The sequence below is a fragment of the Thermobia domestica genome, chromosome 2 (assembly GCF_964235325.1).
Source record: "Thermobia domestica chromosome 2, izTheDome1.hap1.1, whole genome shotgun sequence".
Taxonomy (NCBI): Eukaryota; Metazoa; Arthropoda; class Insecta; order Zygentoma; family Lepismatidae; genus Thermobia; species Thermobia domestica.
The window spans coordinates 166,217,832-166,235,029 of NC_137455.1; the positions used below are offsets into that span (position 1 = coordinate 166,217,832).

Below are 17,198 nucleotides of genomic sequence, written 5' to 3' on the forward strand. Positions count from 1 at the left end.
TCCCCTACTCATGGGACTGCCACCTTCATCTGTGGTCGGCTAGAATATTAAGTCAGTAAGGTAAAGAGAGGGAGAAATTAATCTAGTTGTTTATCCATACTGTGTTTATTTTGTGGATTACACGAAGGACTGCAAATGTGCGGTAATGATGAATAATTATGAGTTACAGCTCTTGCAACGTAAAAAAAATGTTTTCCCACAAGTCACGTTTTACGTCACAATAACTTATGTAAAATGCAATCCCTGAACTGACGGGGGTTTGGAATGATCGTTAAATATAATAATAATAATAATAATAATAATAATAATAATAATAATAATAATAATAATAATAAGAAGAAGAAGAAGAAGAAGAAGAAGAAGAAGAAGAAAAGGAAACAATACAGTTACAATAACATTTACCTAAGCAATCGTTCCAGATTTTATATTTTCAGTTAATTTCAAATATTTTCTAACCCATGTATGATCAATGTTTTCTTCTTTCTTCTTAATGCCGTATGTAGTAATTTGATACATTATACACACACATAATTACAATATCATTGATATATAGCTATTGCACCTGAACATATAACTATTGATAAATAGCAAGAAACATTATTGCACCCGGACATTGTACTGTCCAATTATCACCTTTTCCATTCCTTGGACAATCACCTTAGAGAACACCAATTCAAATCCCTAGTAGAAGTGCAAAATGCACTTGATACTTTCTTCACTTCACCGCCCACCGATTTCTACCACGAAGGAATTTTTGCCCTTCCAGAATGTTGGCAGAAGGTCGTTGATGCTGATGGAGACCATTTTTGATCTTCCAGATACGTCTTAGCTGATATATCGATGTTAGAAGGTGGTGGGTGAAAAAGCGACAGAACTTTCTTGGTTACTTTTATATAAGGCGCAGATTGGGTTACACCTCTTCACTCATTTGTGATAGCAGCAAAAGTACCCGACGTAATTGAATTCAAGCAGTCAGAATGAGATACTTTGTCGTTGGCTGTACAATGATATTGGTTAGGAATACAAACGAAAACTAACCACAGACTTATCGTATTGACAGAGCAACCATATTAACATCATATAGGTATTGATTAGTTTTAAATTTATATATTTTTTATTTTATTGTGAATACAGGATGTTTCAACGCAATGATTGTTTATATATTATACTAAAAATTGTGATCAGTTAAAAAATAAATAAATAAATAAACAATGACGAAGTTTATTATTCATATCGCAATGGTTACATTTATTTGGATTGTGTTCTACATTACGCAAATATAGATTAAACTAAGTCTTCAATTTATGTTTTTAAAATATTCTAAAAGACACACATTTTCGAACTTTATTAAATACTATCGAGATAAGAGATAAATATGATGTTCTTATAGTATTTTACTTCTGATTGTAAATAACTGGGAAATTTAATTTACGATCAGTTGTAATAATAAAAATTACCCATTTCGTTTCCGTTATAATCCAACGGGAATTCTCCATTTCTCAACTCGTCACCATCAAGACCAATATTCCTTGACCTAGTGAACAACGCTTTGTTGTTCCTGGCCTTCTTTAAAGCAAACACATCCTCTTCTTGCAAGAAATCCTTCATTGTTTTATCGTCTGATTTCAAATCTTCTGGTGTTATAGGAAAAAGCCCATTCTGTGCTACACGAATACAGTCCAATTGGGTTCCAACACTTCGTTTTGCTGGCTGTTTGGATTCTCCATTACTGTTTGCTCTTATTCCTTTACCGTTTGCTATTTTTTCCACACGTAAATCTACATTAAAACACGAATAGAGATTTGAAAGTTTTTTGCTTACATCGTATAACTTGAAGCATGAACGGATAGCATATGTGCCATTTGGTTGTTTCTTCTGTACCGGATCTGTGCAAATCTCTTTCAAACTATCAGCTGAAATATTTGGAAGGATAATTTATTAGAAAAACGTCTAGTAATATTCCATGTTTGTTCAATATAATACCATGATAACTAAATTTTTATTATTAATAATAATATATATCACTGTAAAAGTTATAAATGATTGCCTAAACATAGACATTTTTAAGTATCCATCAGTATATCATTCATAACAACGGGCGTACTTATTAAAAATAATAGTATTCTTGCATCCTAGTTTGTATATGAGGGTTAACTAGTAGTTTCTATTTAAAAAAATAGTCTTTCAGAGGCTTTTTAAAAGCAAATCTTTACACAACCGTATTTACAACATACCTAATCAATTTCTCGTCATTTGTAGTTTTACACTACAAATTAACATTTAATATAGATTTATCCCTTGTAATTTTGTTCTAGAAAGTTTTTCTTTTTATTTGACTAAGTTTGAAACCCAACTTGTGATGGTTCATAACTTCGGAAGAAAAAAAACTGTATATTGATATTCATGTGCGTACTAAAATACTCAGGGTCTACCATCTTGCCAGATCAGATTAGTTCGGCTGAGTTCGTAAACTATATATATATACACATATACATACACACACACGCACATATACATACATACATATATATATATATATATATATATATATATATATATATATATACAGGGTGAATCAAAATAAGTGTTACAAGCCAATATCTCGCGAACTATACATCATATATAAAAAAATATTAAGAAACAATGTACAATACAAAGGGGCCTAAGAAATGAGTCAAACATTAGGTTTCCCCCGCCCCCCATATTGGGGGGAGGGGGGGTGAACGTGGAATTTTTTAATGGGAACATAGGTCGAGTGATACCTCGTTCGAAAGAGCTTGAAAAATTGAACAATTTTTGTAGGAAACAATTTTTGATATGGGGCACCGTTTTCAAGATGGGCCCCAAAAATGGTCCTGTATCCGATAAAATTTCCAGTACTTATAAATTGGAAACGGCTAAGTAGAAAAACATGAAACAAAAAATGAAAAAGGTAAACGCCATAGGCAACGTGGAATGGTGTTGTCGTGGTGCCCCAGGGCCCCCTTCATGGGGCCCCGGGACCAATTTTAAAATTTCAAATCTGAATATAAGTGAACACTCAGTTTGAACACTGCACTTTCTATCTGAATGTGGAACCATTTCCGGCGGCCATTTTGAAACAGGCCTGCCCGAAATCAAAATAATTTTTTTAATAAGCTGTTTGGTTTTCCATAATCTATCAAACAAGGTATCACTCAACCTACAGGTATATTCCCATTTGAAATTTTGAAATAGGTCCCGGGGCCCCATGATTAGGGCCCTGGGAACACCACGACAACATCATTCCACTTTGCCTATGATGTTTTCGTTTTTCATTTTTTGTTTAATCGTTTACTACTCATACGTTTCCGATTTATAAGTACTGGAAGTTTTATCGGATACAGGACCAATTTTGGGGTCTATCTTGAAAATGGTGCCCCATATCAAAAATTGTTTCCCACAAAAATTGTTCAATTTTTCAAGCTCTTTCGAACGAGGTATCACTCGACCTATGTTCCCATTTAAAAATTTCACGTTCACCCCCCTCCCCCCAACATGGGGGGCGGGGGAAACCTAATGTTTGACTCATTTCTTAGGCCCCTCTGTATTGTACATTGTCTCTTAATATTTTTCTTATATAATGTATAGTTCGCGAGATATTGGCTTGTAACACTTATTTTGACTCACCCTGTATATATATATATATATATATGGTCCTTATGATTGATTAAAAGTCAAATAAACGCCTAAAATGGAAATTAACTTTTATTGTGCTTTGTTCTAAAAGGTGAATTTGAGAAATTTCATTAATTTCCCTTGTAGACACTGGCATTATATTTCGTAAACTTAGTTTTGTTAGTTGGTTATTTTGGACTTCAGCACCCCATTTAACATTGAGGCTATATGACACATTATCTACATCTTACATGATACATTCGCGAAGTGTCCCCTCGGGGAAGGTGTAAAATTGATTCAAATGCAAAGTTCTCTGTAGCCCAATGTGTATCGTACTAATTTCAGCAGTCCAGACCTGTAATTTGCATATTCATTGGCCTTCATATATATCTGGGATTCAATCATACACTATTGTAACGCTCGGACACAAAATTACTTTTAGTTTCTTTAGATGTAGCTGGACATGAATGTGGACATATGCAAAACAAATTGGATCAAGTAATGCTTCTCTGACACATGTTACCCATCCCGGCCACTATCTTGGATCGGCCATATTGGATTCAACTTTCGGTTTTTCAAATGGGAGTAGATGCAGGTGATACATCAAATTCATATACAATTTTCTCGGAAATTCATTGGACTAGTGAGTTTTACCATAGTTTGTACCGTTTGGAATGTATTGCATCTTAAATGTCAAACACTTCACGAATATTGAACCAAATATTAAGTTATGCATATCCACGTGTGTATATGTAATATTTTACGTGATTTCTCTTTGATGAAGTATTCTCTGAATGTACATACATACAGACACACAGACGTCAATACGAACATGGCAGGTCTCCACGAAAATCTGGTCTCATCTTGATTTACGTTAGGCAATTTGACCATAACACAATACTTCATTGTTATAGTATAACATGGAATGTTAACAATTACTCAGACAAATGTAATAAGATTATGGCACCAATGTTGTTAAGAGTTTGTTTTAACTACAGTATTTTCTCAGTTAGAAATTGTTTTGATTTGTCAATATCAAAAACCTAAGCGCAACTGATATTACTCTGCAATGTCTATTCGCGAAGTGTTGGAGGATTTTAACATACAACACCTTCCAAATGGTACAACGATATGTTGTATTTTTAATTGTATTCTTTGGGCAAAATCTAAATCTTTTCTATAAAATATGCACTAGCCAGCTAGGTTAAAAAGAGAAAGAAAAGGAAAGATATTTTGTTATAAATCAGTGTATGTTTTGTTGTTTATATGTTACCAAGACGATGTGTTTATATGTTACTATGGGAACAGAAGCAAGATTAGACATAATGACCATTACCTTTTAAGGATCATAATGTTTATAAAAAGAAGGTATACAATAAACGACATTTTGCATTATGTCAATTTAGTTTACTCGTTGTGGCTCAATAAGATAATATAATGTTAGAATCAGGACAATAAAACGAAAATAACAGTTATATATGTTATGGTGCCAAAACGCCGAGAAACCTTGTGTATCGTTCAGAAGTTTTAGCAAAACGATCGGAATTGAGCCTAATATTAATTTTACTATTCTAAGAAGTGGCACGAAAATAGATAGACGTGTCAAGATGAGTGATATCGAAAACGAAGTGGTTGATAACAGTATGAGTGAGACCGGAACAAATCATACTGAAAGTATGGTTGATCTATTCAAACAACTATCACAACAAATGTCTCAACAAAATATACAGTTACAACAACAGCTCAAGGATAAATTTTCACAACAATTTGATGGAAAAATGAATCAACTTAAGGAGGAATTTTCTCAACTTGATAGCAAGTTGGACAAACAACAGCAGCAATTTGATACTAAGTTAGTTAGAATACAGCAGCAGTTGATCCAGATGAATCAGCAAATCGATGCGAAGTTTGAGCAGAACGATAATAAAATGGATCAAATGTCACGGAGGTTCTTCGAGATCCAGGATTCGATCGAAGCCATTGAAATGATCACGAATGAACATGTTAATCATATTCGTGATATAAACGGTGAAATCAATTCCCTTAAGGAAGTGTATATAATCATGAATGAAGAACGTGATGGTGGGCACAGGAATGATGGTCATCCCGTTTTTATTAGGGAGGAAAATGCACACTCTCCTAGAAGGTTTTTAGAAGATAGTGACACTTCAGACTGCCAAGAAGACAGTACGGAGAGGGAAAGAAGATCAAAGTATCTATCACATAGAAGTAAAGGTGTGCACTATCAGTCCTGTAAACTTTAAGTACCGCCAAACAGGTAAATCAATAAAATTTAGTGAGGTCAAATCTTTAAGAAAATTCAGTGGCTTGCGAGAGGACATTAGGGCTAGAGTATTTCTTGAAAAGCTCGAAGACGAATGCGAATTAATGGGTGTAAATAAGACTCAGTTTTTGAAAATTTTACCGCATATCTTATTGCCCCCACGCCTAACGTGGTTTCAAGCTATTAGGAATAAGATTAACAAATATTCAGATTTTAAGGAGGCACTGTTGTCCAACTATGAAAACGATTTCATTTTGGCCAATAGGGACGCATTACAAGACCTTTTAATCCTAAGGTGCATAAAAATATTACCAATTTTTAATTTCAACCTATAACGAACTAAAATCTCTCAATCCAAATCATCCTGAGACCAGAATAATCGCTTCAATACGTATTCTATTCCCTTTTAGATTACAGCAAATGTTAATATCAGCACATTGTATGAACTTTAATCATTTAATTATGCTTGTACAACATTTTGAAAGTCAGTTTTTAAATAGTAACAGAGGGCAAGACAGAGAACAGGATAGCTTTGGCCGTAGTCATATTAATTATGCCTCTGTTCACAATCATAACGTACAACATGAAAATATTAATAATATCAATCATTCGAACAACAGAAGAAATAGTAGAAATGCTACCGGTAATACGACGCAATCTAATCGTAGAAATGGTCATTGGAATTTCAGAAATGGCCGAAATCACAACAGTAATAATAATAATCGTATGGCTTTTCAGAATCGATTCATAGGTGGCAGAACTTATGGTAATAGAGATCAAAGTGTGCCAACATTTAATAAACAACAAAGTACGCAAGATTGCGGGACACAATGTGATTTAATTTAAACTATGGATCATTGCAATTTAAACTAGATTTGGCTGACGTGAAACGGGTCAAAACCTCGTCAGCGTTAAATGTACCTGAATCCTTTTCTGATTGTGAGACTAAATTAAAAATTATAGATGCGAATACTACGACACTTTCCAGAGATTTGCCTCTGAACCACCACCTACTTAGAACGGTGACGATTTTTAAAAACCTTCCTACTCCTGATCCTGGGCTTTTCTCCGCGTTTTTACAGGACACTGTTCATCAGACTTATCTCAGCCAAGGGTGCACAGTGTCACTGCATTAATAGGGGACTGCCTTACCTGGACTACTATCCAAACGGGTAGTCCAACCTTGCTATCAGATCATCACATCACATCACATCATATACACAGCATTTGGGCATCTGCCCACCGGATAGACTTCACTATGGCAGATCATGGGACGAAACCTGGTAATCGAACTAGCGGTCGTCGTACGAATCTACCTACTGTTGTCGATGGACCTTCTGTTTGTCCCACGAAGGTGGGGCCACGGAAGGGGTAATCAAAGACACAAGCGAATGTTTCTGGCTCTCGCCACAGGAAAGACTCTCAGACCTCTTGTGCATCTGTCGAATCTTCTACATCAGTCCGACCCAGGTCGAATCGATCAACGGCTAGCTTTGCTGCCCGAGTTCAAGACTCACCGCCGAAGAAAAGGATCATACCGAATACTCTACCAATGACGCCATGGATATAGGACCACCAACAGATTCTACTCCTCCACCTGTTCAGTCATCTTTTTCCATCCTCCTCCGCAATTACGATTCCAAGTTCTCCAATGAGAAATTTGTTGCACTCCAGCTAAGGAAGTATCTTCCACGTGCTGCCATCAATGAAATTGTGCACACAAGAAATGGTTACATCTTTAAAATGGTTACATCTGACCCTGATCTATACACGACGATTCGAAACAAAGTGCCTATCGATACTTTCGGAGCACAAGCCGAATCACCCATCTTACTAATTCGACACGCAAGTAACCCCCTCCACCACGGAGACCCTCGCTTCTTTCTGTAGTCATACGAGGTGTCGACCCGTCTTACACAGACCAGGAAGTTCATGATGAACTAAAACTCGAAGGCTACACCATTTCTAAAGTACTCAGAATTCGCAACGATCGTGGGCCCACCTTCATGGTTCGCATTCTCACACCCCATCAAGAGACAATCGACGATTTGCTTGCACATGGATCTTTCATATACAATTGCAAACATAGAGTCGAACCATCGCGTTCAATGGCATCCTTACCAGTTCGATGCGAACGCTGCCAAAAATATAATACGCATAACACAGCTGATTGTAAGAATGGCTTCAAATGCGGTTACTGTGCAGGACCACACTCAACTCGTTTTTGCATTAATTTGCACCAACCAGCGAAATGTTCTACATGTCCGGACAGCCACCCTACTTATAGCTATAAATGTAAAGCAAAACCCTACCCAACGCCGCAACATCCAGAACTGGTTGTACCCTTGCGTACTACATCTCTTGTTACCACCTCTCCGCCCGCAGTAGATACTCCAGTCACCATACATCAACTGCTTACTTTTCTTACTCTTACACTGCAAAACATCCATCCTTTCATCCGGCCACACATCCTACAGTAAATCACCCTTGCAGCCAAAGCAACATTTCACATTCACTTCACAGCAGCATATTCTGGAAACTCAGTGCATTTTCATGTATCTCCAACAACTCAAACCGGTTGAATTTAATTTCATCATGGCTCTAAACTTTCTTTATTTGAACATCCGATCATTTACTAAAAACAAACTTTTGTTTCAAACCCTGCTACTTGAGGAACATATAATAGTTTTCCTCTTAAACGAAACATTCTTAATCAAAGCAACTCCATGTCACCTACCAGGATATACCATTTCACGTGCAGACAATCTACAGCCCGCAGAGCGCGCTAATGGGGGCGTAGTGGTTGGTTTCTCCCCTTACTTACCTTACCGTCAGTTCTATTGTACTCATACACCATTACCCGAATATATAATTACCACTGTATATTTCAAATCTATTATCATTAGCATAGCAACAATCTACATCAGGCCTGGCCATCCTCTCCCAATACAATTTGTACAACATATTTCAAACACCTATCGCCACTATATCATCATGGCAGATTTTAATATGCATAGTCGCTCAGATCACGATCGTACCAATTTCGCAGCTTTTATCACCACACGCACCACTCGAACCATTCATCAGTTACCAAAACCCACTCGGCCAATCTCTGACACAACATCAGACATCGTTATTACGTCTAGCAATCTAATAGCTCATAGCACAATTTCAGTACTTGATACCCTGGGAAGTGACCATGCTCCTGTTAAACTCACAATAAATCTTCACTCTTCTGCTTCACCTCGTCCTCAATTGCCTTCACGCATCTGTTTTCGCCTAGATAAAGCTAACTGTATCTGCTATCGCTCTTATCTTACTAAACGCACTCAACATCTTTCATCGCCCACTTCCGAAGACGACCTCTACAGCACTGTCGATATACTCACTTCTACTATACAGGCAGCTAGCATATCAACCATATCCACTCTTTTATAGTGTGTGGTGATAAGTATTCCATATCAACCTTGACTGCCACCACATTACCTGACTATGATCACACGTTCTCGCCAACTTTATCGAGATTACATTCGCACTCGAAATCCTGATGCCTTACACCATCATCAACAATTGCAGAGAACTGTGCACAACTACATCAGGGCCTATAAACTTCGGTGCTGGGTGAAAACCTGTAATAATCTGTCTACCACCAGTCATCCTACCGAATTTTGGAAAAAGTTCAACGGTTTACAAAAACTCCCTACCCCATTCTGATCGGCAACTCCGCAGCTCACACAGATACGGAGAAAGCAAATGCCTTTGCAGATCATCTGCAGAACATTTTTACACCACCACCACCTGGAATTACATCCCATGTTGCAGACAAAGCTGACACTTCTCCATTCTTGCAACCCAATACCATGCATGAACAGTGTCGATCAACATGTTACTTCACCCATCACTGTCCAAGAGGTCACAGATACCATCAAATGTAAACAAAACACAGCGCCAGGCTTCGATAATATCACCTATCGTCAGATCAGGGAGTGTCCCCCTACACTACTCATCCACATCGCCAATCTCTTCACCTTTATACTCCGTACAGGCTACTTTCCTATGTCTTGGAAAACATCTAAAACAGTTATGTTTCCAAAACCACATAAGCCTCCTCATGAGATCTCTTCTTATAGGCCGATCCAACTCACTAGCACATTCAGTAAAATCCTTGAACGCATTCTCGTCAAACGCCTGCATATCTACCTCAACACAAGAAATATCATTCCTCTCACTCAAGCAGGTTTCCGTCTTTCTTTCTCTATAAACGATCAACTCGTACGACTCACAAGCCTTATCACCACACACTATAACAGAGTGAAACTATCATGTCTCGTACTATTCGATCTCGAGAAAGCATTCGACAAAGTGTGGCATCTCGGACTTATTCATAAACTAATCAGGCTCCAGCTTCCTACAACATACATCCGGCTTACCTTTAACTTTCTCTCAGGTCGTCTTACTTATGTTGCCATCAACGAACATCTATCTCATCCCATGTGGGAGGGAATTCCACAGGGTTCTGCCCTCTCCCCGCTGTTGTACATTCTGTTTGTTGCTGACATGCCACGTCTCCCAGAAAAGTCTATTCTTTCCAGTACGCAGATGATACTGCCTTTCTCGCTCTAGGAACATCCATCCAGCACATAAATAATATCCAACAAAAACAGCCATCACAGATTTCAGCTTTTGGTGACGGAAGTGGAAACTCACCATCAACGCTACAAAAACACAGACTATCATCTTTCTACCGCCAAAGAAAACAACTAAGGTTCGTCGCAATCGCCGTTGCCTATCTCTTCACGTGGACCAGGTTCCACTACGGGCTACTAAGGCAGTCACCTACCTAGGCATCACATTCGACACACACCTTACCTGGACGCAACATCTTAAAACAGTTGTGACCAAAGCGCATAATCGTTTGAACTTACTTAAACGTCTCGTAGGAACGACATGGGAACTCAAATCACACACAGTCTTAAACACCTATAAGGTATTTCTCCGTCCTAGTCTCACCTATGGTTTCACAGCTTGGATTCCAGCATCAGACAGATTCTACAACAAACTTCTTATTCTCGAACGTCATGCTCTCCGCATTGCATTTCGCATAAAATTACCTAGCCCCACACAAGACTTGTATCAACGCACTACTTTTCCTACCTTGCAATACCATCTTGAATCCCTTCGACTCTCCTACATACGACGCCGATTTCAAACCCAACATCCACTACTTTTCGACACAATGCACTACATAGCCCTACATCCCACACCCACACGGTATCTTCACACGTCATTATCTCTTCTATTTACATTATACCATTACACGCTTCCTCCTGATGATCCCTCACTCTTGCTTCTGAACGATTACGTCACTCATGTTCATTTACCTCTCATTTTTTCATCATTTCATGCACAGTAATTTTCTCATACTAACTTGGGTTCATCATGTCTCTCATCATAACCTAGAGTTCCCCTAGGCAAGAAGATAACTGCATTCGTCCATTAATATGTTCCTATGTGTTGTCCTGTGCTTGCAGCTCATCTCATACTTCATCCTCATTAATTATATTACTCTACTACTGCGTTATTATCACCTAGTTTCTATTCTTCTGATTATGTTTATTCTATATGTTACCTAAATAGTGTTCCTCAGTTATTGTACTGTTGATCTTTGTTCATATTCATCTTTCATAACAGCTATGGATGTATGTTTATGTTGTTTATATGTATTTGTCTCTTTCTTCACCTAATGTTAAGGAACGCAAAGTTCCTTAAGTCCATTACTACTATGGAAGAAATTCAATAAAGCACTTAGACCAACCAGAGATTCACAACCCTCTATCCCTTCACATCACTTCCCTAAAAGAGGGTGTAACCCTCTCAAAGGTAGCTAGCCTTAGCTAGCAATATAAAAAAATGCGAATACTATATATCAATACCGTTTTTATCAGAAAGGAAAATGTACATAGAAATTTTGGGATGCTATTTCGACATTATTGCCGTAAAAAACATTCAGATTGGGTCAAATATGTTACCGAAATTAGCTACTTTTTAAATTATTCTGTGTCTGACACATTGGGAGTAGCGCCTGCTAATATTCATAATGGTACTGATTATGTGAAACCAATTGAACAGCATTTTGGTATTCAACTCAGTGGAAATAGTGAACTAGATTACTCTCATCTTATAAGCATGGTACATTTTCGAAGAGCACAAAATTTTAATTCTAGAAATCAGAAAGTAGAAGAGCGACAATTGGGGAAAATTAAGATTCGACCTAATAATTTGGTTTTTGTAAAACTTCATCCACAAAGTGATGCATCATTAAAAAAGATCTATAAATTTTGTGATTTGTTTGCTGGACCTTATTTATGTACGAAACAAGTTAACCCTAAAGTTTTTTTAACTGATGTGTGTAAGAATCGGAAAAATTTTGGGACTACGCAATATTGATGAAATTAAGGTATGGCGACCTTCGAAATATACTAAGAATCGTTGGATGGACTTAGTCAAGATCTTCGTTTCTTCTGAAGTTATAACTAATGTAAATGTAAACGACGTTTGATAGATGGTATGTAATACGAATAGAGAAAACGAAAAGTATTATATATATATTCTAGCTTATTGTGTTGTAATTTTTGTTATTTTATCTCTAAACTTATATTTAACCCATAATTTAGTTATCTATGTAGATTGTATTTCCTAACGTTGAATTTTGTTTTTGTGTTTAATAATAATTTAATATTAGTATGCATTTCATTTCAATATATTTGTGATATGGTTATTTCTTATAATGTTACAATAAGATTAATGAATATTCAGATTTTAAAGGCACTGAGAATAAATAGCATAATGATTTTAAGTATGAAATCAAAAGATAATTGAAATAATTTATAAAATATATTTTATATCAAATTCTTCTTTTCAATTTGCCCAAATGATTTATATTTGTTAATAAACATTTTATGGCCCTGAATGGACTTAATATACATTTATAATTCGGAATTCCTTATCGACGTTATATTATAAAAAATATAAATATATAAATGATTATAAGATTAATGTAAAATGAAGTATTAATAATGATATGTGAGCGAAATATGATGTATATGAGTAATTATGAAATGTGATTTTTGTTTATATACGAGGGATGTCCAAAAAGTACTGATGATTAGTGTAGGAATCCTAACTGTCCAGGATTCTTTTCTTTTATTTGTAAACTAAATAAAAGAAAGTTCATATGTTCGCGCGCCATAATACAACGATATGTTTTATTTTTAATTGTATTCTTTGGGCAATATGTGTAATCTTTTCTATAAAATATGCACTAGCCAGCTAGGTTAAAAAGAGAAAGAAAAGAAAAAATATTTTGTTATAAATCAGTGTATGTTTTGTTGTTTATATTTTACCAAGACGATGTGTTTATATTTTACTATGGGAACAGAAGCAAGATTAGACATAATGACCATTACCTTTTAAGGATCATAATGTTTATAAAAAGAAGGTATACAATAAACGGCATTTTGCATTATGTCAATTTAGTTTACTCATTGTGGCTCAATAAGATAATATAATGTCAGAATCAGGACAATAAAACGAAAATAATTACAGTTCTACAAGCTACGATGCAATTCACTACACCAGTGAATTTCCGAGAAAAGAAAATTGTATTTAAATTTGATGTATCACTTGTACCTATTCCCATTTGAAAAACAGAAACTTTAATTCAAGATGGCGTCTAAGATGGCTAACATGTGTCAGAGAAGCAGTACTTAATCCAGTTTGTTCTGCATAGCCCACATTCATGTCCAGTTACATCTAAGTAAACTAAAAGCAACTTTGTGTCCGAGCGTTATAATAGTGTATAATTGAATTCCGGATATATTAAGGCCGATAAATATGCAAATTACCGGTATAGGTCGCTAAAATTAGTACAATACACATCGAGCCGCAGAGAACTTTGCACTTGAACCAATTTTACACGAATCCCGAGGGGACACTTCGTGAATGTACCTTGTTAGTGTGGTACTCGAACCACATGAGTTTCTATGTATCTACAATAATTTATTTAATTTTTCTACACAAAATGTGATCTAATAACCATGTTTAAAAATGGCAAAAAAAAAAGTCATTTAGGAAAATTTAGGATGATTTTGTTACTTTACCTTGTTAAAAGTAGTCCCCATAAGCTGATAGATTGAGTTATACGGATTTTTTAAAAATTTCTCTTGCTAAACATTATCACATCTAACAAGCCTGAACATTTAACTTTTTTTCATTATCAATTTCAGTAACTGCAACGTGGTCACAAAATAAGTTACAGTGCAAATCATCATTAATACAAAACAATGACTATTGTAATCGGGATTGATTTTGAGATCCACAATAACTTGTGTGACTTTTGTTGAATAAGTTGCTGAATTTTCCGTAATAGGTTTAATTACGTTTCAATTATTTTTAAAGATTTATTCATCGCTCCTCTTTATAGTTGTAAACTTTATAGTTCTTATTCTCAATTTTACTTTTCGTATCACTTGCAAGTTTCATTAATAAATCAGTATTGTAATAACCAAAAATATAAAATTGCCTTAATTACTATGTTACTATACTTACTTTGAAAGGAAATCGGCTTCACTTCCTTATTAGGTGACAACTCACGTATTTTAAAGTTTTGCATGTCTGCATTAGTGCTAAACTCGAAACAACCTAAAAAGAATTCACAATAATGGTTGAATTTATCATTGTTGCAACATAATTAGTTCAACAATTCACATTTAGTAACATCAATAATGACAAATAAATTTTACATAGGAAAGTGTTTGAATATTCCACTTAAGAGTAAGAAAGCAGAAAATCACAAGTTCTGCGAGTACTATAAGCTAATTTTAATGTAACCTATTATTATTATTACCACGAGGCTCTCAGAAACTTATAATCCATTACTCTGGATTAAGTTTAATATAAATGGATGGAACCAAAAGTGAGATACGAAAATATCAGAGGGCATATCGAAAGAGGGTTTTCCTTGCTCCATTATCATAGGGCCCTGGAAGTCGCCTAACAACTGTAATTATCATCTGATACATTGAAACGGTAATGGGGAAAAAACAAAGGGAATAACTGCAGGGAAGAAGACCAGGGAAGTCCGGGACATTAGTATTTTTAAAAATATATTTAGGACCATGTGACACATTAACACTTATATGGAGTCACATAACTTTTATACTTACCTATATCCATTTTCTGGATATTAGTCGGAGTTCTACAGCAATATGTCAAAGTACCAGGTTCAAACTTAATCATTTTTGCCTCGTGTTCAACAAACTAAAAAGAACTATTTATATGAATATTTCTACTCAATTTACCTATTTAAATGTAACATCGATTCATCCCTTTATATTTACAGATTTCAACCGCCTGACTAGCTTTACTCCATCTCTCACAGTTGTCAGCACTCAGTGGAATAAACTAGCTGACTCCTCCATTAACCATTAGTGTCCCTGGTGTAAAATGGTGGTGTTTTAAGCCACTGGTTCCCAACTGGTGTGTAGCATAGTCCCATAAGATGTGTCGCAAAATTTCATAAATTAAGTATCATGATGCGTATAATAAGTACTTAAAATTAATTTTGAGACAGATTGTATCAATCAACACATCCATCGGCAGCAACAATGCTCAGAACTACATAGAATCACTTCTTCATAGCAACTTAGTCTTACACTAAATGTGTCGAGGTATTATGTACGTTCAGTAAGATGTGTTGTCAGTCAAAAAGTGGTTGGGAACCACTGGTTTAAGTTATTGTCAAATTACTCTAATGGTAAAATGAAGAAAACATGAGACTCATGTATGTAGCTTGTACATGTACAATGTAAATGTTTTGAGTGAATGGTTCGTGTACTACAATTATTTTTGTATCGTATCACTACAATTATTTTTGTTTCCTTGATCTGCACTACATACACTTGTGATAGCTTCCACGTTTAAGCACAAATAGTGCCACTTGATGATTGTTGCATTTTGTATTGTTCACGTTTTCACTGAACACCTGTGCGTGATCGAATGTGTTAGTTGCTTCCGTTGGAAGTGCGTTATATCCGTAGCTTGGACTTGGCCAGCGGATGATCCCCCACCCCTAAAACTTTCAGTTGTTTGTTGGGATGTTCGTATATAACTTAAGGTGAACTGCAATTATCCCCTCCTCCCATAAAAGAGCTCAACCTCCTGTTTTAGTGTTCTGGTTAGAGTATTGACTCTAACAACAACCATCTGTATTTTGGTATCCTCTCTGCTTAGTATTTCCACCTGTACTGTATAATATTGACAGTATTTGTGCAAAGGTTCATAATTAACTTACGGTAGTTGGCATGCGGACAACGTTTCACTAGAAAAGTTGTTTGTGCTGTGCACAAACACGTTATCAAGTACCACATTTTGCCGTTTACAATTTTCAGGTAAGCTCCCAGGGCGCTATATAGGCCCAGCATAAAGCTCCATTCGACTCGTCCACCGATATTTTCCTATCTCATTTGTTGTTTCATCTTTCTATTTCCAACTATTCGTGACTTATAAGCAGAGGACGTTTTATCTGCACACCCAGTAGATACATAATAACCATAATTTACATAATTTTATTATTGCTGATATTAGAATGTCATTCTTGAAGTAACGTTGTCAATCAGATAGTTAACTTCTATAAATAATTTTGCAATACTGAAACGTTTAGTGTTAAGTGATGGGAAATAAGAAACAAGTGCATGGGGATAATCGTCTATCTTGTGCATATATACTTAGATGGTACATATCGACTCGTAATGATATCAGTAAACCCAGTCAGAGAATGGATAAAAGAAGACCGACCATTGTTTGATTTTTCCAAGATAATGATTGACATTTTAAATTTTTCAAATTTTATTAGAAGGCTTTAAAGGATAAACAAAACTACTTCCTGATTTATGCCACATTCTTTGATTACCATAAGCATGTATATTTTCAATACGGAATAGATATTCTCAAATTATTCATAGAAATTAAGTTTTTAAAAATCAATTGCTGCGTTGTATGAAAGAAACAGTACGTATATAAACATGAAACTGCTAAATGGAAATTACAATAATTATCAAAAAGCTTTTAAAAAGTCGTTCTAAAATGTAAATAGTATGTTATGCTGATGTATTTCTACGACAGAAAAGGAATTAATCAACATAAATTTCTTTCTGAAGGACAAACTATCAATAAACTTTTGTCTATGAAGAATTGTAGAGATGTGTTCCCCACTGAGCAC

The 17,198-nt window shown here is 35.7% G+C and overlaps 1 protein-coding gene across 2 annotated transcripts in view; it reads right to left on the bottom strand.

The window, feature by feature from the left end:
* Nucleotides 1-1,267: 1,267 nt before the first annotated feature.
* LOC145679771 (uncharacterized) overlaps nucleotides 1,268-17,198 on the bottom strand; it is a 39,684-nt gene continuing 23,753 nt past the window's right edge. For both annotated transcript variants that reach the window (XM_081750327.1, XM_081750326.1), the window contains exons 4-5: nucleotides 14,528-14,620; nucleotides 1,268-1,913 (exon numbers count right to left, since the gene is read on the bottom strand). In XM_081750327.1, coding sequence (XP_081606453.1) covers nucleotides 1,435-1,913; nucleotides 14,528-14,620 — 572 coding nt within the window. In that variant the 3' untranslated portion in view covers nucleotides 1,268-1,434. The remainder of the gene's footprint in view (nucleotides 1,914-14,527; nucleotides 14,621-17,198) is intronic.